A 23582-nucleotide genomic window follows, 5' to 3' on the forward strand; every position below is an offset into this window, starting at 1 on the left:
GTTGAGTTTTATTTCTTTTACAGAAGCAATTCTTTCCCTCATCATATCTATGGGGATTACATTTCATGGTAGCTCTTGCCTTGCTAGTATTTCCATTATGATGAACTTCTCGTTCCGTTTTGTTTTTGCGGTTTCGTGGCACGCGTTGACTGCCACTAGCGTTCAAGTTGCGGTTTCCATATCGCTTGGATGCATGTTGCAAGCCCCTTCTTTGGTTACGCCGATAAAAACCGAAACTACGTACCATATTCCCCCCTACTCCTCAGCGGGAGTCGGAGTCAGAGTCTTTTGGGGTCACAAATGGGGCATTGTTAGAAGCGCGATATGCAAATGCAGCCAACTGTCTGTCAGTTATTGAATTACTCGGTGATTGGCAGCATAACTGCGAGTATCGATTGATGGATTCGCATCGCCTACAATCCAATCGATTTGCCAAGCAGCTCGCTCTCCCGCCGCCATTGTCTTCCATTCTTTTGCCAACTGAAAAGAAAATTTTTTGTTGTTTTGATGGAGGTTTCTGTAAACTTTCGAGCCCCCTTCCTTCCTTCAGGGAGGGATAGATTGGGAAGCACTTTCATTTCATATTCCTGCCGCATAATTTTCTACTTTCTAAAGCTGAAGCTATTTTTTTTTTGTAGGTGCAAATTAGCAGCGCACGACTTTACCCTCGCCTCTCCTTGTCCCAGCACCGAAAACTAGCGAAATTATGGCCCGAAGCAAACTTCATATACGTTGGATCTTATAGAAAATCAATCAGTGCAAACTTCTTCACAGACTCTGCTAGATTTTGCATAAGGAACAGCTTATTTTTATTTATTTATTTTTTTGTTGTTGTGGTAACCCAAAATGTGCTATGTAGGACGAGACTCTGAACCCGTTTTTGGCCAACCCCAGCTCCGCCTCTTTCTAGCTGCTGCTGCCTAGACTCGGGGAATCTTTGGGGCATTATCAAACGGTGACAGCAACAGCAACAGCCACGGCAGCAGCAGCAACCAGCAAAAGCAACAGCAGCAGTAGCAGCAGCAACCAGAAACAGCAACAAAATTGTTGCATGAATGAGGCTGTGAACCAGCTGAGAGGAGTCAGTTTCGTGTAGGTTGCTTTTGTAGGCTATTGGAAAGATCAAGAGTTTATAATGTTCCTGTGTGTTTGTTTCTGTGTGTGAACTTTTCCAGTTTTGCTGAGAGAGTCTGTGACTGGCATAAATTGTGGGTTTTTAGGTGTCTCGCGTTCACCGAGCGAGCGTCAGTTTGCCAAGATAAATGGATGCACCATGGGAAGGAAGGTGGGTGAGGGAGAGGCATTGCACTCATTGCTCGTGGTTGCTTCGTCCCACAGATTCGTCTGCTAAAAACTGGAAAGTGTTTTGAATACACGCCACAGATTTGCGGTAACGATTCGTATATTCTTTTATACTTCGGTTATAAGATACATAGTTTATCCACTATATTCGAGAGTATTCCAAGCGGATACTTCTATTAAAGGGGGTGACCCACCTGACATGCCTGGTCCCCTTCCATCTTATCTGTGTGCCGCACTCATTCATAAGCCCAGACCCAAGACTCAGTTCGTGGCTCTCTCGCTATCCATTCGAGTCTCTGAGCCAACGCCAACGCGTGCTGCGGCTGTGGCTGGGGGCTCTGGTCAATGTAATGACAGCTTTGCGTGTTTGGGTCCGCCAGTTGCCTGGTGGCACCTCCTCTCCGTATGACAACCGAAATGTTCATTCATAAAAAGTTTGCTGGAGACCCACGCAGACGGGGCAAAAGACTCTTATCAAGTTGTCGTTCGACGTTGGTTGCGCCACGCCACGCCACGCTACACACACACTCTACAGATAAAAAAATTATTTTGCAAAAATAACATACAAAAAATACATAAAAAATTATGTGGGCAGCGATTTGGAGTCGAATTTTGTTTTAAAATTGGAAAAATCCAGCTTAAAAGTTTATGGAAATTATTGATTCTTTCTGCCTTGAGCAGAAATATTAAATATTTTGTTGATTTAGTTTCGAATTCTTTCTGGCTAAGGCCGACCCACACACGACTTTTTTAATGAATCTTAAGTTTGGTCTTGGAGAAATTTGATCTTGAACGAATTTATAATGAACCAAGTTTGCAAGTTTCTCTGGCCTAATGATCTGATATATGTTTCACTTGGAATTGTATATCTGCACACATTTGGTTGTAAACCACTTTTGGGGTGGGTTAATTGCATGTTCAGACAGCTCCCTATGGGGTCTGACATTTGAAAGGGAGCCGGAATCATGAAAATCGCACGCGAACGAACGCCAAATATGGTTCATCTGTGAAGGGGGAGGCAGAGATACCATACATGCACACATATGTATATACATATATAAACGAAGAACCAACAGAGGAATTGAAAACAATAAAGGCGGCATCGACTGTCAGATTCTTTTTGAATCTACAGCAACTTCTTGCACATACACTTTTCAAAGATAGATTCGTTAATGTATGTAAGCGGGTTATCCATATAAAATGTGTATATGTATTTATAATTGTAATTTTTTCGCTCTCAGAAAATGTTGTTTCATTAGATTATTCTCAGTGAACTGACAACGAGAATGTTCTCATTGTATAGTGATAGTGAGAGGAAAAGGTCTGGCCCCCAAGTGCTTCGTAGATAATATTTTTGGCATACGAAAAAGGCTTTGCAAAAGCTTTCAAGCTCCATGGAACTCGTAGTTTGCTTGGCTCTGTACAGGAAAAAAATGGATTATTAATGTGAATTCAAGCATTGACCTGACAAATACATACATATGTACATACATTTATAATGTAGCGTACATTTTATTGATTGTTAAAGTTCATTTTTCAGTTCAGTTCTGTTTTCGTTTTCTCTTTTATTTATCTGTTGAGGGTGGTATATTTTGTCATTACGAGCATTATTATTATTGTCGCTCGAATGGCACATTGAAGTTCATTTGTTGGGACAATAATTGTTGAGGGTTTTTTTTATTTTTTTGGGAGGGTTAACCGAAAAGCTTGCAGAAAATGTCCAAAAATCGATATCCGTTCCGTTTTGCTTGGTTTTCTGTTTTTTCTTTTGGCTTTTCCCGTTTTCCCCTTTGTTTCGGACGGTTTCGGCTTTTGGCCAGGTCCAATGCACTCGCCCCGTCTGAGTTTTGTATATGCAATTGCCCTGGCCTGGCCCAGAGCCGGCTACATTTCGGGCCTTTTTGCATTCAAATCGATTTTGCAATTGACATTTTGCTGGCTTTTATTTAAATTTATTTCGCTTTACTTCATTTCGTGGTTGATTGCGCAAAATCTGAAAGTGAAATGGAATTGCATTTGGCATTTGGCTGACGTTGATGTTTGGCTCTAGGGATGGCATGGGAATGGATTTGTCTATCGTCTACTTCAGCGTTTTAATAGCGGGTGACTTGGTCAGTGACTTGTCTCTTCCTCCTTTGGGCACTCACTTTCAATGTCATTTGTTGTGTAATTGAAACATTAAAATGGCCCAAAGCAAAACCAAAGAAACCAGAAAACCCGTTTTCACTTTTATTGACCGTTTTGTGCTTCTCTACTTGATACTATTATCTGTTTATTCTGTCATTTTTTTGTATACTCGTACACACACATAAAATCTTTAGTTGCCTTTTATGGCTCTTGTCTCTTAATAATCTGCTGCCGTTTCGCCAGCCTGACACTGAGACTTGACCAGCAGCTGTTGTGGTTTTGACCAAATAAGTAGCTGGAGAAGATTTGTTGTGAGCAAAGCTGCTGTGTGAGTCCCAACACCAGCATCTAGGGATCGTTCTCTTGGCTAAGCTCTCTCTCTAAGGCACAAAAGAGAATGAAGGGAAATGGCGATGAGTCGTTAGTGTTGGGGAACGGTTTACGGATTATGGATCATGAGCTCTCCCAGTAAAAATTACCCTCTTCATGGAAAGCTTTTTATACGTTTTAATAGTACGGTAAAAGGGAGGGCACTCTTATGTTAATCAGTTGCTGGTAATCCACACAAGGAAGCATTAACTGACCACCTTTAATCACGTTTAAAATCTTTAAAGTTACCTAAATATGAAAATTTGTTTTTAATAGCAGACACCCAATTTAAAGGGTATCGAAATGCCTCTATATGCATTCGTAGCATCGAGAACACATCAATTTTTTGTACTAATTTTTTTTCTGAATATAGAAACGAACAAAATGTAATTAGCAAACTCTGCCGGCAGGAAGAGAATTCCATTAAATGCTCCCCAAACTGTGGCCCGCTCATATCCTGTGGTGTCGAACCATATGCTGGCTGTCGCCCCAATTTGATTATATTATGTGCTATAGAGCATTTCTCTCTCTCTTTTTCTCTCGCTTACTAACTGCATTTGACCCCTGTTGTGGGGTCATTTATTCGTTCAACTTTGCTTTATTTTTTTTTTTTAGCTTTATTCAGATTTAATGAAATGCACAGACAACAAAAGTCAAACTCAATTAGATTAAATCCGAGCGAAAATCATGTGGATGGAAAGTTGTCAGCAGTTTGAACTTTGAACTTTTGTGCGAGATAATGGGATTTGAAATGTGCCAAAGGCAAACCGAAATGATCTGTATGTATCTGGAATTCCATCTCATCTGTGGCAACTGAGATGTCCCAAATGTATTGAAGAAAAACCTTTTTATGTAGCACGTACGCCCGATTTGTCTTGATATGTCATCCGAAAGTAATTTCCTCATAGATGAGAAGTTTATTGTATTCCTTGGCTCGGGCTTTGACTCGTCTTATTGATTTTTCCTTGGCTTTTCTTGCCTTTATGTCGGGGCTTAGTTTACATCAGATATATTGGGGCACTTGTCCCGAGAATATTTCATTAGGTTACGAGGATGCTTTGATTGTTTGATTGCTAACTAAATATATTTCCCTTTTTCTCTTTTTCTCTCTTGCAGAATACTTCTCCACTGTGGGATGATTTCGTGGCAAAGGCCAGCAAATTACACACATGCTTGAGGTGAGTAAAACGGATTTCCCAATGCGGGAAATCATTATACGCATGGGACTTCCACGGCACTGAATGGAGAGCCAAACCAATTGCGATTGCAAAACTTTAGGAACGGAACGGGCACCACGAGATATGCAAATGAATAAATAAACAAATTTTGTTTATCCGCATCTCGATTTCCCAACAAACAAACAAAATGGCTTCATATTAATGGTATTCCAAAAAGATATTTGGATTTGCTTCTGAGACTAGTCCAAAGCATATCTTAAGCCAATCTAAATCTGTTTCAGACATACCCCAAATGTGCATACATACATATCTATGATTATTTCTGAGCTGATTGGTATGAGAAGAAGGGGCTGGTGGGGCCTGGGGTCGGACCACCGACGCCGTCGTCTTGGCGTATTTTGTTTATTTCATTTTCTTTCTGTTGCTTTTTTCCGTTTTTATGCTCAGTCTTGGCCCAAATTCACTTTGGGGACGGACAGGGCAATGTCTGGGCACCGGTATATGGCGGGTATATACAAATGTCTGTACATGTGCTCATAAGACATGCACACACATGCGGATTGCATTAATCATTACCTCAAATCATGTTGTCCGAGGTGGGGATCGTCAGAGTTTGCCAAAACTAGCACCGAGTGGCTTGCCCATTGCGCTTGACACACATCCATGGAGGGGGGTAGGCTGTAGCCACTATAGCGAATCCAAACAGACGCATAGCTTGAGAAGCATGATTTGATACCCTAGAAGAGGGTATTATACGTCATGGCACAATACGTGGAAACGGAGTTAATTAAGCATTACTATGCCTAGCAAATACTATCATATTCAGCATAAATGATAGTCTCTACCAAAGAGTCCCATATAATAATATTCCAGGGTATTTCAAGCTCAACCTTCCAATTCATTCTTCACTTATTTATGAGCAGTGTGACTGCAGTTGTCTCTCTCTCTCTCTCTCTTAATTTTTCTTAATGTTTCTCAATTGAAATGTCGCCCACCAGTAGTTGAGACTATTTTATGCTGTCATGGATAATACGAGTAATAATGCTGTTATATTTATTTATTACAGGGCTGCCATACAGGCAATTGCCGCCTATTTGGATGCCTTCCAGAAAATAGCCGATGCGGCCACCAATTCCAGAGGTAAGTTCAAACGGTGTATGGAGAGGGATAATGGAGGATTTGTCTGGGTTGGTTGCCCCCTGTAATTCTGTGTCTCTCTTACTCATTTGCTCATTATTTATGCGTCCGTCCGCTCTCAGTCAGTGGCGGTCATCGATCTGATTTTTACACATTTCACGCTACCCCTTCCCATTTCCCCCTCAACTTCCACATCTTGTTTGTGTGTGGTTTGTGTTGTTGTTGTTGTTATTCTATGTTCTGTCTGTGCTCACGCATTTCTTCTGGTTTTGCTATTTATATTTATTTATTGGCTACTCTTCACGTCGTACCAATCGAGTAGGCCGTCAGAGTCCGCCCGATTATGCAATGCAATGCCCGCCCGATGGATCACCTCACTTTGCCCAGGAGACGGGGAATTACTTACAAAATTACCCACACACATATGTATGTATATGTACACAGAAGTATAGGAGAGAGAGCTTTGATGATATGCTCGCCACCCAGCAAAGACAGGGCTCTGTACCTCTCGAACAGAGCAGACAGCGAGTATTTAGCACTAGTCGCGATACCCTTTCAGATGATACTATGATTTTGATCAGATGTTTGGAAAGCAGCATCTACACAACAATTTTTAAAGATCAAATATATTATTTATTTGGCCATGGCTCAGGGTCTAGCTCAAAGTAATGTAATGTAATTCGGATGACTTCATCGCATAGCTACCATATAAACGATCGAGCTGTTAGGGTATCAAAGCTTCGACTCTCTTACTTTGCTGTTCTTGTTGACACTTCGCATTTGCTTTGCTTGAGTTACAGTTATACAGTTAACTAGCAAATGCATTGGTCAGAGTGATGGGAGAGTGAGGGAATCAGGAAACGACAATGAGTTCTGGTCTGGGCGATAGAGAGAGAGTCCCAGAGAGTAGTCTGGAGGGGAAGCGTGCAAATGTTAAAGATAACAACATCAAACAGGCATGTACAGTAGTGGCTCAGATATTAGCACCCTTTCGGTTGCAGAGCGGTGTGTCCAATTTCCAAATAATTTAGTATGCACTCAAAAAAGAAATAAATAGAAAATAACAATTACACGGTGACATACGAGTATGTACATATATATGTGCATATTTCGAATACTTTTTACCGATAGGGAGATTTACAAAACTTACTTATATTTTTTTCTATAATTCTACGATTATGCAATCCATTTGGCTCATAGACCATGGATTTCCTCTATGTGGACTCTAATACAAAATACTGATTACTGAATATCCACAGAGGTATCAGTCCATTAAATGTTTCAATTTATCTATCAGTGAGTGCAAAAGATCATCGATGGCTATAAAAGAGCTGTAACCAGATTGGAATTCCTATTTACATACTAGTATACTATCCAATATGCCAGCAACGAGACTGAACTTTTTCAATCATCTGCTGGGGATTGGGGAGAGAGAGCATTAGCATATATTGATCCACTCCTGCCTGCCATGTGGCAAGTGTCCGCAGACAGGAGCGTTGCGTGCGCCCTTTGCCCCGCCTGGTGTACTAAGTGCATATCCCCGTAATTCTAGCCATTAGCCACCACCTTTCTGCTTGGCAAACGACTGGCCAAAGCCCCCAGTCTCCCCTCATCATTTGCACTTGCTAAATGGTTTCATTAGTTTTAGTGGTTACTGCTGGCTTAGTCAAAGGCAGGCTGGGCAGAGCTCGGTCAAGCATCGGCACAAGTGTCAATTGTCCTTTTTTTTTCAAGGAGGGTGTAACTCAATGCTCGGCACATGCCACATGGTAACCATTGCATCCCAAACACCCACCCGGTGGTTGCTGCGTGTCCACTGAGAAAAAAGAATGACAGAACTTGGCAAAAGTCCTTCAGAAACTGCAAAGAGATTTTCCGAATCTTCGAGCATGGTTTTTACGAGTGTAAAAAGACTTTGGTATTTCGTATTCAATTAAGTGGGATTTGGAGCAAGTGCTTCATAAGCACATGCGAGAGTTGAAGGCAAGTCAAAGCAGAATCAATAAGCTGTCGAAAGATAATTACCTTTTACCAGGAGGTTAATACTAGACATGAGGCTGAGACTCAGCCTGAGAATAGTAATGGGAATGAGAGTAGAGCCTGAAGCTTCCCAGTCAAAGTCGGAGATAATCGGGTCTGGGTGTCATTCGTTTGTGATATGCAAAGGAAAGGCAGGAGCTGGAGCAGGAGCAGTGGCAGAACCAGAAGCCGTTGGCCTGACCAGTTTTCCTGACTCTGTCCATGGCATAATGGGCACACACACACACATACACATGTGCGACTCTATGCGACTGGTCCCGAATCGTGCCGCATGCAATGTCAGTTGCGCCTCCAAATTGAAGCGACAGGCCCATGGCGTGCGACTCTTGTTGCATGGCTGCAAACGTTTCCGCTGCCGGAGCATCGTTCACCATTGCTCCATTGCTCCATTTCTGTTCCCCATCAGTAATTTAATTTTCTGCAAAAAATAAATAAAAATATTTTATTAAATAATTCGTTCTTTCCGTTGCACCTTTGCAGGTGCCTCCAAGGAAATTGGTACCGCCCTGACCCGCGTCTGTTTGCGTCACAAGGCGGTAGAGACCCGCCTGAAGACCTTCACCAGCGCCATTATGGACTGTCTGGTGCAGCCGCTGCAGGATAAGATCGAGGATTGGAAACGAACCGTGGCCACCATCGACAAGGATCATGCCAAAGAATACAAGCGCTGCCGGAGCGAGCTGAAGAAGCGCTCCAGCGACACGCTGCGGCTCCAGAAGAAGGCCCGCAAGGGTCAGACCGACGGCCTTCAGTCGCTGATGGACTCCCACATGCAGGACGTGACCCTGCGCCGCGCCGAGCTGGAGGAGGTGGAGAAGCGATCACTGCGGGCGGCCATGGTGGAGGAGCGGCTGCGCTACTGCAGCTTCGTTCACATGCTGCAGCCGGTGGTGCACGAGGAGTGCGAGGTGATGTCCGAGCTAGGACATCTGCAGGTGGGTTTTCGCCTGACTCATCGTCATAGATGAATCACAGGAGTGTCTTACTAATATCTGACGCTTGCAGGAGGCCATGCAGTCCATAGCTCTCGTCACCAAGGAGCCCAGTGTCCTGCCGCAGGCCTCCGAGGAGCTCATCCACGATGCCAAGGCCAGCATCAATCTGTATCCGGAGTCACCGGGCGGTGGATCCGGCTCTCAGGGCGGCGGCTGCACCAACTCTTTGGGATCTAGGAAGAGCTCTGTGTGCTCCATCAGCAGCATGAACAGCAGCGGATCGAGCAACTCTCCGGGTCATCATCACTATCCGCGCTCACTGTCGCAGGTGAAGTCCTTATCCACATCCAAATCCGCATCCCCAACCTCTGCCTTTACATTGATATCCAAAATTGTTGCGTCCTTCATTTCCTTGGTTTTCATCAACGTTCTTTTGTGTTTTGTTTTCGTTTCCGTTTCCTTTAGTTTGTAACGCCCGCAATTCGCTTGAAACCTGGTGAATCCAGTGATAGTGGCTTTTGCTCATCGCCAGCTCTAACAACACAGGTTTTCATTTCTTTATTTTTTTTTTGTCTCTATTCCCTTTGATTTGACCAAATTCAAAATTTGTTTTGTTTTGCTTTCTTTTGTGCCCAAAGAGTTCCCCCCCATGGCCTTGCTAACTGATTTTTCCTTTCGAATTTCAACCGTTTAGACATCGAACGCGACGAATCAGACGGCAAATGTGTCGACATGGCCGCCACATTCCCAGGACGTGGTGGATACACTACCACCCACGGCCGATCGACCGCACACCATTTCCACGGCATACGAGAAGGGTCACCAGCGTCCGCCACTGACTGTTTACACGTTCCAGAACCCGGAGACCATTCACGAGTCGGGGAGCGGCAGCATCAACAACGGATCTGTGGCATCATCCAACGGACAGCCATCATCGGGCCAAACCACACCGGCCACCCAGAAGTCACCGGCCGCATCGCTTAGTCGTCCGCCTCTGCCAGTTGTAAGTATGGAGGCAAATCGAGATGCAGTCCTGGGTTTGTCCGCCTGTCAGAGAACCGCCATAGAAAGGACTACGGGTTGTTAGGGGAAGATCCGCTTTAATTGGGGGAATTTTCGCACAATCTGGTGGAGTGGCAGGCCAGCAGCAGGCTTCAGCGTCTCCGCCAGGTACAGTGGATAGTCGGTTGCTTCGACTCTAGCCTTCTTTACATGCTATTAAGTGTTTTTCTCATTCCGTTGGGGTACCATCGCCCATAGAAGCCGGCCCATGTGGTGAGTATACGGATGAGTCGAAGGAGAACCCATCGTAGAACCCAATGCGCGCTCATTTGCATGCGCCTCCCCGCACCCCCGCATAGCCAGAACGTTCAGAACTTAGACTCCAATGTCGCTTCATTTTGAAATAAAACCCTAGAATACTAAATGAATTGGACATGGGCGAATAGTAAAACGTTAAATGTCTCCCCATTGCAGCGCTGCTCGTCGTTGGAGCGTCCGCTCTCGGCGCAGAGTAACCACCGTCAGGGCAGTGGAAGTGGTGGCCTGCTGCAGCGTCAGTGCCCCTCACCGATACCAGCTCATATCACGAAAGGTAAGGGATCCTGATGCCAGTCCACGTCCCCGTCCCTGTCCCTGTCTCTCTCTAGCTTTTTATGTGTGTGTTTGTTGCACGCTTGCCAATGGCCATAATCCCATGATTCTTACTAATAACCGTTATGTGACACTCTCTCCCCTCCTCCCATCACGCATGTCCTTGCTAACTTCATCTGCAACATCCACCGCAACCGCAAACACAACCACAACCATACAGAGCTGTCCGCAGCACATCATGCACAGCAGCAGCAGCAACAGCAGCTCCAACAGCAGCAGCAGAACCCGCCCACATACGTTAACATGTCCGAATTGGCCAACATGGCGGCCTTGAAGCTCACTAACCACCAACAGCAGCAGCAACAGCAGCCACAGCCACAGCAGCAGCAACAACAGAAGCCCACGCCACCGCCTCTGCAGCAGCAGAGTTCTTTTGATTCGATCTGCTCCCAGCATTCCAACGACTCCTCGGGCTCCCATCAGCTTTTCCAGCAGCAGCAGCATTCACATCAGCAGCAACAGCAACAAACGCCCCATGTTGCCCAGCACATTGCCACACGCTCCCATTCCATATCCTCGACGGCCTCGTCGCTGCACTCGCATCCATCGATCGACTCGACGGTCGCTTGCGGCTCCCTTGTGGGCCAGCACACACACAGCACCAGCACCAACACGAACACCACCTCGCCGTCCAGTGGCAGCTCCACGCCACAGAATCATTACTCGCCCCTGTTAACCAACTCACCCACGTCCACTGCCGCAGGTACGCCCAGTGGAAGCAGCATCAGCACCGGACTGGGATTCGTATACCAGGTCAGCTCGCCCACGCCGCCGACAAGCGAGGTGCAGGTGCTAAAGATCACCGAACAGGCGGGATCTGTGCCGCCGGCCAGTGCCGAGGAGACGGACGAACGGTCGCGTGCCTCTGTGCTGCAGAAGGCCTCCATGTTTGAGAAGCAGGCGGCAGCCGTGGCAGCAGCTGCCGGTAGTGTGTCGCCACCGGTTCCGGCCACGGGTCCATCGAGTGCAGCGGCTGTCACAAATGCCGGGGGACCGAAACGATCCGAGGCCGAGCAACAGGAAATGGGTAAGTTGAATCATTGATCGATCATTGGTCATCATTGTCCATCCAGCACTTCAGAGCACCCTAGTCTACTCCGAATCCCGACCCGATCCCCTGACCTCTGATCCCATCCGATATGTAGTCCTGGCAATTTGTTCTATTTGTTGATTATTCCCCGTTAAGATTATTATTATCGACGCCAACATCAAACCGTGAATATTTTTTTAACCCAACCTTTTTTTTCTTTATTTTTATGTTTTCCCCACCCTCGTCCACTCTATCTCTCTCTTTCTCACACTCTTCTCGTCATATCCACCTTATCCGAAAAAAAAAAAATACAATCATCTGTAAATGAACCACAAAATGCACCACAAACAATATTCAATGAACAAATAAATCCACCAATGAACACCACCAACAAAAACCAATCAATCAACCAACCAACCAACCAACAAATAAATACAACATAATATAATACATATAGACAAATCTTTCGAAGACTCAATCCAAGCATTAAATAATTTAATTGGCGAACTAGACTCGTTCCAACGTGAGATCGATGAGGGCAAGGGCAAGCAGAACAGCAACAGCAGCAGCAACATTAGCAACAACAACCTGACGACGAGCAGCAGCAGCAGCGAGAACAACAATATGCTCCCCACCTGCATCACCAGCATCGCCAGCACCACCAACATCGAACTGTGCGGCATCAGCAACCAGACAAACTCCAGCGGCTGTGGCACGGACATATCGGACACCACCTCCGAGGAACTGGCCGGCGAGGAGGGTGGCCACCTGATGGACCCCACGCTGGCGGAGGCCAGACGGCGAGAACGAGAACTGCTGGGCGCCAGCGATTCGGAGCTGAGTCGCTGCTATGTGAGCGAGACGAGTTCGCTGACCGGCGGCCTGACAGCGGGCGGCTACGAGAACCCCACGTTCGCCCACTTTGTGGCGAGTGCGAACCGCGATGACCCCTACAACGGGGGGTCGGGCAGCGAGGGTCGATCCCTATATGCGCCCGCCTCCGTGTCCGTGTCCGCGGACTGCATCTCGCTGGCCGGCTCCGACAGCATCTGCCTGTCGGGGCAGCCGCGGCACGCCTACGTGGACACCTGCAGCGAGAGCGGCAGTGCCGTCGTGGTGATCTACGACCACCAGATACCCAACACTCCGGACATTGAGTTCGTCAAGCAGAACTCGGAGATAGTCCTGCTGCGCACCAAGGACCCCCAGGTGCAGTCGCAGCTGCAGCTCCACGAGATGCGCGAGCTGCAGCAGCTGCCCTCGAACCTGGCCGGATCCCCGGACTCGCCGGATTCGGGCAGTGGCAAGGCGCCCCCGCCGGCAACAGCAACTGTGGCGCCCGCCAAGCAGCGACTCTCCTCGTTTCGCGCCACCAGCGAGCAGCAGCTGCAGCTGCTCGGACGCGGCAGTCCCCAAAGAGGTAAAGCAAACCACGTCGAGCAGCCGTCCCAGCAGCAGCGACAGCAACACCCACAGCAGCCGGCACAGGGGACAGTCAGTGATAGCGGTAGCCTCCCAGTAGAGCCTGCTGTGATGCGGCGACAGCTGCCCCCAAAGCCCACCAGCCTCAGCCTGAGCCTTTTCAATGGTGCTGGTACGGGTGTGGGTTTGGGTTCGGGTCCGGCTCAGCTCCAGCCTCCCAGTGTAGCCGACAAGCCATTGATACCCCGAAAGTCAGACTTTAAGGCCGACTTAGATGCCAAAATACGCAAGCAGAAGCAGAAGGTTCAACAGCAATTACAGCAGCAGCAGCAGCAACAACAGCAGCAGCAGCAACAGCAACAAATGCCACAGCAGCCACTGCAACAGCAACAACACTCACCACAGTCGCCCCAAACCAGTAACTGTAATGTCACTAATAGCCCAGCAGCAGTCGTTGTTATTGCATCCGCATCAGATCCAAACTCAAACTCGAACCCGCATCCATACCAAAACCACAACCAAAATCATAGAATGCCAAGCCAAAATCAAACAACAGCAACATCCAATCATATGCCAAACAAGACGCCCCAAACAGCAGCGACAACAACATCAGCATATCCATCTGCAACAACAGAAACCCCAACATTATCATCATTGTCACCTCGCGGCGGTCTGTCACAACCATCAGCATCGTCACCATCAACATCATTACCATCATCAGCATCTGCATTTACATCGATATCGACAACATCAAATGCAAACGCTCTTGCTACGCTGCCCGTTGCCACTGCCCCCTGCAGATCACCAGCATCAGCGCCACCACCACCCGCCCATCCATATGTGTGCTCCTCGAATGCCGCCAACCCCCAAGCCAACCATCAAGCCAATACGAATTCCAATGCCAATGCCAGTCTAAAGCCGTGCATTACGCCCCGGCCGGCCTCGTTGTCGGGTTCGTTTCGATTTGATTTTTGATTTATTTGGTTCTTGATTTTCTGCGTTTCTTCAAACAAAAACTTGGTTCTTAAATTGCTTCTCACTCTGGCTTTGGTTTCTAATTGTTGTTTCTTGTACTCTCCCTCTCTCTATCTTTATTTTATCTTAACGTCATTTGATTTGCTTCATTAATTTGGCCACTCTTTTGCTGTGCTCTAACCCTGTTCTCCAATGGAATTGTCTTACCATACACCATCGTATCATCATCCCACATACACACAAACCAAATAAACTCGAAGTAAACTGCACGATACTGCCACTAACTGCCAATTGCTTGAACATTATCCAATATTGTATCTATTCGTAAACATGGATTAGCTAAATTCACATCAGTGCGGAATTCATGGTGCATTGTATGAAATGTTAACTTATCACTGCTTAAAGCGCTTCGGGGATCATCCGATCAATCCTATTCTCACTCTCTCGTATTTGGGTCTCTTTTTCATCCCACACAGCTGTGGATCGATCGTTGTTCGATCCGCAGCGCTTTTACTGGTGCTCTCTCTCTCTCTTGTATTAGATGGTGTCCTGTGTTTTGTGTGCCAAGTGTATAAATCGATTACTGTACATAAAATAATACTTGTAACTGTAATTAACAGCAAGAAGCTAATGAATAATTCCGAGGTGATGCGATTTTATAGCTAATGGAACTCTTTAACCATCCACAGGAGGAGGAGGAGCAGGAGGTGGATTAGGAGGAGGTGGCTCAACGCGCATCGCACGTCGTTCGTCCATCAATCAGGCGAAGCCACCGCCGCCAGTGCGACGCAGCTCCTCGGTGACACCCAGTCCCAATGCCTCGGTGGGGGTAAGTGTGTGCTCTCGAACCGGAGCTTAGATTAATGGCTCTCAAAATTAATTAAGTTAGACTAAGCTCAGGCCAAGTTAGTCCTTTAAGCTGGGGTAAAACACACACAAGATTTTTTTCTTGGTTTTTTGTTTTGTTTGTTTGTTGCTTTTATTCTTTAATTTATGATTTAATTATGCAACAACAGCACGCGACGCATCTGCAACTGCAGCATAACCCGCCGCTAAGCAGCTCCAGCGAGCATCTACCACCACCGCCTGCCTTTATGCTGGAGTCCATGTCCAGCTCACCACCAGCGGCCATGCCGAGCTCCGCTCTGAAGGTGTCGGAGACGGTGCGGGCCCTGGCAGCCATGCGGCATCAGCCTGCCTCGCCTGGTACGCTTAGACGCATACAGCAACAGCAGCAACAACAGCAGCAGCAGCAACACCAGCAGCAGCAGCAACAGCAGCAGCAACAACAACAGTTGCAACAGCAACATCAACCCTTACTGCAGGTGTGTGCACGAGTCTTCGCCTGGGATAGACGCTCGTAGAGATCGACTTGGTTAACTTATCATTTCTTTTCATTTCAATTTGCATTTGCCTTGCCCTGTCGAACCTCCACACCCCCATACACTACTCGTACTCGTAAAAAGTCCGTGCACAACTCCCCCATGAACGAAGACCTGAGTTATGAGACCTACTATGACTCCTATATGGATCTGCAGGCCTATGCTCATGCCTTGGCCAATGGCCAACAGCAACAGCCGGGCCAGCAGATGCCGCCACCCCTGCCACCACCCAACCAGCAACGCTTTAACCATCAACAGCAAAATCATCAGCAGCAGCAGCAATATCACTATCCACAGCAGCAGCAGCAACATGTGCCACAGAAGCCGCCAACGCCCCCTGTCTACCATGCCCCACCAGCACCACCGTCAAAAGCGGATGCCGTAAGTGACCCAAAAGCCAGAGGCGAGATGGGCGTCGATGTCTACTAACCAACGACTAAACATCACCAGCGACACATCCTGGAGAATGCTTGACTAATCTAAAATTCATACTTGCATATCTGCTAGTCTAGTCTAGTCCCTCTGCCCTCTGCTCTGCCCCCATCCAGCTTAGATGTAATGCGATATAGATTAGAGTACTCATCTATCACTTAGATTAGCTTTCGCTGTGCTTTGGCTAAACTTTTAATTTGTGCCTTTTGTTTTACTCTTCTTTCTTCTCATGCCACGAACATACGAACACCGAACACTCCGAACATCCCGAACACGCATTTGCACAGACGTTCCGCACCTCGTCACCAGCCGCAGGCGGAGGAGGCGGTGGCATCTATGCCCAGCCCAAGTTGGTCAACAACATGTCCAGCTTCCGCACCAGCAGCCCCAGCCCAAATGGGCATGCTCACCCACTGCCACCGACACAGCCCAAGGCGAATCCGAATCTAATTGCACAGCTCAATGCACGACTCAACAGCAAGCAGCAGCATCAGCAACAACATCATCCTGCCGAGGGGATATACGGCAACCAGCAGCAACCTGGAGGCGAGTCGATTTACACACGGAGCGGCCTGTCCATGTCCCAGCCGCAACAGCAGCAACACTATGACGGTAAATCTGAGCACCAACAGCCACTGCAACAGCAGCAGCAGCATAGAATTTACGCTAGTTTCGGCACCTCGTCATCAACTCCATCAACAGCGGCCGCTTTGGCCAGCAGCATTCAGGCAGCATCCATTCTAACACCAGCCACCTCATTCAATGCATTGCCACACTTTCCTCTGTCTTCATCCACATCATCGTTGCTCTCCAAAGTCAGTTCATTCTCAAACTCCTCATCCGCCTCCGCATCAGCATCAGCAGCGGCAGTGGCATTGGCCAACTCCGCCAACAATTCACACTATCAGCCGCCACAAGCGCCAATGGCAGCCGCAGCTAGCAGTAAAGATTTTGGCAACTATTCAAGTTCGTTTAACAAAAATCCAGCAGCTGCCCAAATTCCAAACATGCGACAGGCTCAGCAGCAGCTACAGCAGCAGCAGTACCAACATCTGCAGCAGCAACAGCAGCAGCATTATACGTGCCCGCCTCCACTGGAGGATCCGCCACCACCGCCCATTTACAGTGCCGGAGCATCGGCCACGATGCCAAAGAAGATGGCACGCCCCCATGCTGGACAGAGTGCGGCCTCCCAGTTGAGCGCCTATGCAGCAGGCTCGGCGACAGCTACGCTACCCAAGAACATGATGCAGCAGCAGCAACGTTTACAGCAGCAGCTACAACAACAGCAGCAGCAACAGCATCAACATCAACATCAACAATACCAACAGCCAGCAGGCATGGGCAATGGCAATGGTCATGTAAATCAGCGTCCGCAGTTGCCACTTCCCCAGCAGCAGATGCAGCAGCAACAGCAAAAATTGCGAGCTGCACAACAGCAACATTTGGCGGAACAACAACAACAACAGCAACATCAGCGCCAGCCACCCATACCGTCGCGCCACTCGAGTGTGCAGCAAAAGATATTCGTGTCAACGAATCCATTCATACAAACGACGGCCGTCAAGTTCCATTCGCCCTCAGCCTCGCCCACTTGCGGCTCGCCTGTAACTGGATCTGGGTCTGGATCCTCGGGTAGTATTTATGCCACAACGGCGCGTGGCAGCCACCACCATCATCAGCAGCAGCACCAGCAGCAACAGCAAATACATCATTCACAGCAGCAGCAACAGCATTATTATCGCGATGCTGCAGGGGGCAACAGCAATGGCGGCGCTGCTTACTACAACCACAATAATGCCCATGGCCATGGCCATGCGAACGTCCACGCCAATGCCCAAGCCCAGGGCCACGGCCACGCCCACATGACCCATGCCCAGCCACATCATCCAAGTAAGAGTGCGAGCTGGAGATCCATTGATTTGATTTGATTTTATTTTGATTTGATTGCAATGAATGAGCGCTGTCTTATATACATATGTATTTGTGTTATGTTTTGCTGATTTCGCTCCTTTCCTACTTGGCATTGGAAAAAAATTATACTTTGTTTTGCGAAAATGTTATTTAATCCTAAGTTACTCGAATACTCGTATTTTTAGCGCATGCTGCCTCTGTTTTGTATTTATATTTTGGTTTCTTTGCGTTTGAGTTTGAGTTTTGGGAAAGTGTTTTGCCCATTAACCTGATTGCGTTTGTGTCAAGTGCGCCTGGAAAATGTTGGATAAACAGGAGATTGCAGGGAGATGGGGTGATACCTGATACCCTCAGCCGCTCGCTCAGAAAGCAACTTTCATATCAACTTTCCGAATCATCAATCATCACTTTGTCAACCAGCACTTTGAGGCAGAATTTTGAACAGCAATTGTTGAGTTTTTATTTGCATTTTGCATTTGACATTTACCATTTTAAATTGAAATATTAAATCTTAACCACTCTTTTCACACTCCTTGAACCCATCCTGCACACTCACTGATCGATCATCTTTGCTTACGATTTTCTTTTCTTTGCCACAACAACTACAACAACTGCAACGCATATTCATAGACTATGCCACAAGCACAAATATCGAAAAGACTGGCAGCATACGGGCCAAGAACAAGGCCGAGTTCCTCGAGAATCTTAATGCGAAACTGGCCAAGCAGGGCATGTCCGGCCGAGCATTCGCCGTGCGAAATCTCATCAATAGCAAGGCCCTGGTAAGTAGTACACAACCAAAAGCATAACCATTCCAACATATACCCAATACATTGAATATGCTCTATGCTGGTGCCAAATGTTAGATGTATCAGAATCCACAAAATCTATCGCGCCCCAGTGCTCAATATCGTAGACCACCCACCTATCCCAACACCAACACCAGCACAACCACCACAATCAATGGCATCACTTGTGATGAGCAGTGCTAAGGTATTTAGTTCGAATCTCGTTTTTTTGTCTTCTCGTTCGCTCGTTTGTTGAAGTCTACTAAGCCAGCTGGCAGCTAATCCACTCAGTGCCTAGTTCTACCAATTAACCCTGCTCTTCGATCAAAGCTTCAAAGTCAATATCCTTCTAATCATTCCTCTGATTGCAGCCGGATCCTCGCATTTGTCACGAGTCGCTGATGGATCAGATAAAACGCGGAGCCCCTTTGAAACGTAACCAGAAGATTAACGATCGCAGCGCTCCTAAAATACATTAAATTAGCCCTTAGACTTACGCAAATTAATATTATTTATTACTATTATTAACATATATGAAATAATCAAGAGGCCCCGGGGCCTGCTCGATTGCAGGCTACTGCAGAGTTTGGTTTGAAACTGAAAACTCGTATATACAACATACAACCTAAACACATATGATTACGGTACACAATATACAATATATTGATGATATTTAGCGAGCGTGTTAAGCCACACTTTAATTAATCAACAGTTCTCCTGATTTTCCATCTCCCAAAAATATCCGAAAAGGATTTATTCATTCGATAAGTGAAAACGACAACACAATGGAAGACAATTGGTTAGTCCCTTTTCGTGTTTATTTATAATTCAATTCTCGAATTTACCTTTAAAGAAAATATTATGTTTATGTATGTATTTATCATAATTTCCTTTGTTTATGTACATACACATATATCTGAATATGATTTGAAAAACCAATTGAAACTAATCTGACGCCTAATAAATGGAATATATCTTATATATGTATATTTTGAGTTTTCCTTTAACCATTTTTATTTGCAACTGCAATTGCAACTGCTTGTCAATTGGGATAGGTCTGAGCATATTTAACAAAAGTTTATACAAACATATACAATACCAAATAGTTCTAGATGTTAAACAAAATACAATATTGAAATCCCACTGCAACTGTACTGCATTTCTGCAAGGAATATACTCGTAAGAAATTGGATTTGCTTTTCACATATATAAAAAAAGCCAATTACTGCCAAGCGGAGAGGGGAATTTCAGAGACCAACCGTCCCCAGTCTTTCGCACTAGCGTAGCCGCCATATGAACATGTTCATATCAAAGATAGCAAATACGCTACATAACATTTCCATTGGACTGAATCTTTTACTGTCATTTTAAATGCATAGCCGCCGCGTAGACATATATCATTTCCGTTCATATCAGTTCAACAAACAGAACAAAATCGGCAGTTTTAAACCCAATTTATATATATTTCGGTTTTAATGAACAGGTACTTAGCCCCAAGACACACTCGTAACTAAACACATTTACTACCCTTAAACTACAACAACTTTTTAATACCCAAACTCGTTCTACTTATGTACTATGTATGCTAGTTAATAGACTTTTTAAATATTTACAAAATATTTTGTATATACGCTTTTTAAGGCTTCACCAATGATCAATGATCAGACTATTGGCAAACTTGGTAACAAAAATTGTGGCAATAACTAAGCTATAAAACTCCATTAGTCTAGACTCTAGAGAGCATATACAAATTTGTGGCATCCGAATACATACGAGTACGGGCATACATATATATATTTTTTGGCGATCGATTCTACATACATACACATATAAATGCATAATCACCACAGTTAATTAACATAGTAACGTGCAACAATTATTTACAAATCTAAATGTGAATCTTAAAAGTAACGTGTTTTCCCTGTATCAACTGAAAATTAACGAACGTATTAAGAGTATCAAGCAAATCCAAATTGTAAAGCGTATTTTTCAATTCATTTGCATTTAGACATGAGAAACAATAATAAAATATATGTAAACGCATTGAATGTAAAGTCAATTGGTTTTATTCCGTTCTGGTTTTCTCTTTTCCGCTAAAGAACAGATCCAAAGTGTTTTGATAGTAGATCTCGGCCAGCTTCTCCTTCGGCTCCTGCTTAATGCCCGCAACGGCCTCCAGAACTTGGCTGAAATGGAAAATAGTTCCAGATTGGAGCTGCTACTATGACTTGTTCGTGACTCACCTGATCTGGCAGGGCTCACAGCGTCCGTCTATCAAAGATTCGGCTGTCCACTTCTCCTTCTTCTTGACAGTGGGAAACTTTGCACTCACATGCTTATGGCCCGCATGCGATGGGCGTATGCCACACCATGGACAGTCGGTTTCCAGCATTATGCGATCATTGGGCAGCTGCCGGACTACTTCGGCGTTTTCCTCAGTCTTCAGAGAGCAGCCATTGACCCCAATGTAGAGACCACCGAATGCCAGAATACTTTGTGCCTCCTTCAGCGTGCCTGTAAAGCTATGAACGACTCCGCCTCCGCAGTCCTTGAGCTTGTCACGATTGCGTTCCAAGATTGCCATGAAGTCCGAGTGAGCATTTCGCATGTGCAGGAAGAGCGGCAGCCTGAACTCGGCTGCCAGACTCAGCTGTTTCTCAAAGTACAACTGCTGTGTCTCCTGGCCACAGAAATGCAGGCGATCGTAGTCCAAGCCGCATTCTCCAATGGCACACACCTTGTCCTGATTTGCCTCAATCTTAGAGCGGAGCTGGTTGTGATAGCCCTCCGGGTCCGGCAAAAACTCGTAACAACGAGTGGGATGCGTACCCACTGTGGTGAAGAGGCGCTCTAAAGGGTAAAATCTTGATAAGAATTGTTTCAGAAGGTTATAAATAAGCTGGCTACCGTCTTTCGCGGTCAGTTCCAGAGCCTCGTCCACATCTTTAAGACAGCCGGCAGTAATGATAATTTTTTGCAGACCCTGCTTCCAGGCACGTTTCAAAACGACGTCCAAGTCGGCCACATGCTTCTGGGAGCCTCCGTAGCAGCCCTGGAACATGCCATCCGTAAGATTGGCCCCAATATCTGTAGGTATTATGGCATTAAGGTTTATAATTTCCTCAGATTTTACGTTTTTTGATACAAACCAATATATTTTAACGCCATTGGCCTCAGTTCCAAAAAATGTTTGCCAGCCATATATTGGGCCGATAAAATATACCGTCAGACCATCGGACCATCACCAAAATATACCGTAAATTTACCAAGGAAAATCATTTTCATCAATTTTGATATTCGATTTAATATTGCCAGCTAGTTAGCCCTCTAAGCTCTAAACAAATAATTTTATCAAATTCTTCAATAAATTTTGTACAAGAATGGCTAGTTTTCAGAACTTCTTTTCATTGGACTGTTTACATAATAGGGTTCAAACAAAGACAACATAAAACGAATGTGACGTAGTTTTTGTTGGCGCTGCCAGACTCGTGCAATTCGTAGTTGCTACGGGGTGCCCACCATGATATTTTTACATATTCATGTAAAACTCGACAGAGAACTCTAGCGAGGAAATGTCAATGTTTCTACTTGACAATTACAAATTTGCTACAGTACAACTACATATATATGTAACCATCAACAGTTGTGGCTCTAGTACGAATATTTTCCGACAGATCGCCTTGCTGAATTTAATTTAAGATTACATTTAAGTCGGCGAGAGGCGCCCCAGCCGTTTTTCTTCTTCTTCTTTTTGTTATTTATATTTAAGCCGGGTTTCAAGCCAGTAACACTAGCTATAAAAGAGCTGATTTGGAAATAGAGCGAATATATTCCACCAGTGTCGCCTTACACGGGAATTTAATTTCAGGTGACATTTAAGTCCGCGCTCTTGCAGTTTTCTTCTTTTTTGCAATAAATATTTTAGCCAGTTTTCAAACCAGAAAAACTAGCTATAAAAGAGCTGATTTGGAAATGTACGAATATATTCCGCCAGTGTCGCCTTACACTTAGTACCTTTGACCTCCGCTAGAGGGCGACTCTTAACTAGTGGATGTGTTCTTCGCACAGAAGGAAACGTACCCCATAAAGTATATATATTCTTGATCAGTATCACGATGTAGCCATGTCTGTCTGTCTGTCCGCCCTGATAAGCGCCTAGTTCCCAGAGACTATAATAGCTAGAGCTACCAAATTTTTTTTTCAGACTCATATGATATCACACTGCTACAAGTGTATTTCAAAATTTCGCCACGCCCCCTTCCGCCCACACAAAAAACGAAAATTTGTGACAGCCACAATTGAAAAGTTACGGTACGATGCACAGAAGTGCGAATTTCGTTGCAATTAAAAATTCAAAATAATTTAATGTTCAGCTACTTTAAGTCTCTTAGCAACGGTGCAACGCAAATAGGATTGGCTCTAGAATCTCTCAGTCGCAGAATTGAGCCCACACACACGGTGCATGGACTCGCTTAAGCCAATTTAATGCAACATCAACATTGCCACAGTAAATTGCATTCGGTATAATGTGAACCAATTAGGCCATTCGCTAGAAAAGCTGTTTATTGTTCGAAATGGGCGCTGGGCGGTAGATATCGACTAGAACACCTTCCTAGGGGAGATTCCCTCCTACCATATCGATATACGGATATGCAAATTTCAAATCATCACCAAAAACGTCTGCTTTAAGCTGGCAAATGGAGAATTTATGGGGCAATGCAATTTATAATTTGAATAAAATTCCATTAGTTACTTTTAATGGACACTGCGGTTGGCTTACTAGAAAGAGAGAGAGAGCGGATGATACGCGGGTCACGGCACTACTTTTAATTGATTTACTGTTCCATTTTCATGGCTCCCGAGCTGCCGAGCCGCCAGCTGCTGCTGCTTCTGTCATA

General features: G+C 45.6%; 2 protein-coding genes across 35 annotated transcripts in view; one reads left to right on the plus strand and one right to left on the minus strand.

Moving 5' to 3' along the window:
* The window catches only part of LOC111076266 (DNA N6-methyl adenine demethylase), a 40069-nt gene extending 19339 nt beyond the window's left edge, over window positions 1–20730 (plus strand). Inside the window, exons 3-20 of one of the 34 annotated variants that reach the window (XM_022369983.2) lie at window positions 4915–4976; window positions 6043–6116; window positions 8634–9088; window positions 9159–9416; window positions 9554–9634; window positions 9783–10091; window positions 10349–10363; window positions 10565–10682; window positions 10902–11768; window positions 12229–14145; window positions 14858–14997; window positions 15185–15493; window positions 15635–15931; window positions 16270–16594; window positions 16970–17875; window positions 18527–18678; window positions 18763–18889; window positions 19056–19148. In XM_022369983.2, the coding sequence (XP_022225675.2) occupies window positions 4915–4976; window positions 6043–6116; window positions 8634–9088; window positions 9159–9416; window positions 9554–9634; window positions 9783–10091; window positions 10349–10363; window positions 10565–10682; window positions 10902–11768; window positions 12229–14145; window positions 14858–14997; window positions 15185–15493; window positions 15635–15931; window positions 16270–16594; window positions 16970–17875; window positions 18527–18678; window positions 18763–18888 (6411 nt within the window). In that variant the 3' untranslated portion in view covers window position 18889; window positions 19056–19148. Of the gene's footprint in view, window positions 1–4914; window positions 4977–6042; window positions 6117–8633; window positions 9089–9158; window positions 9417–9553; window positions 9635–9782; window positions 10092–10348; window positions 10364–10564; window positions 10683–10901; window positions 11769–12228; window positions 14146–14857; window positions 14998–15184; window positions 15494–15634; window positions 15932–16269; window positions 16595–16969; window positions 17876–18526; window positions 18679–18762; window positions 18890–19055 lie in introns of those variants that run through there. The other 33 variants (XM_041593213.1, XM_041593215.1, XM_041593225.1 and 30 more) reach the window with 33 other exon arrangements.
* On the minus strand, window positions 20139–22021 carry LOC111076271 (putative deoxyribonuclease TATDN1). Its single transcript, XM_022370004.2, has 4 exons — window positions 21834–22021; window positions 21592–21771; window positions 20928–21534; window positions 20139–20870 (listed from the first exon to the last, which is right to left on the minus strand). Exons 1-4 carry the CDS (start codon window positions 21883–21885, stop codon window positions 20750–20752), a joined length of 960 nt encoding a protein of 319 aa, XP_022225696.2. The 5' UTR covers window positions 21886–22021; the 3' UTR covers window positions 20139–20749.
* Between the last annotated feature and the right edge of the window lie 1561 nt (window positions 22022–23582).

Source organism: Drosophila obscura, unplaced genomic scaffold (genome assembly GCF_018151105.1).
Source record: "Drosophila obscura isolate BZ-5 IFL unplaced genomic scaffold, ASM1815110v1 contig_186, whole genome shotgun sequence".
NCBI lineage: Eukaryota > Metazoa > Arthropoda > Insecta > Diptera > Drosophilidae > Drosophila > Drosophila obscura.

Excerpts from the sequence above, each read along its gene's own strand:
- LOC111076271 (XM_022370004.2), bottom strand. The coding sequence starts at position 21,885 with ATGGCTGGCAAACATTTTTTGGAACTGAGGCCAATGGCGTTAAAATAT. Across the intron at positions 21,535-21,591 it reads GGAACTGACCGCGAAAGACG|AGCGCCTCTTCACCACAGTG; the intron begins GTAGCCAGCTTA and ends TTTACCCTTTAG. Across the intron at positions 20,871-20,927 it reads TGTGAGCCCTGCCAGATCAG|CCAAGTTCTGGAGGCCGTTG; the intron begins GTGAGTCACGAA and ends TTTCCATTTCAG.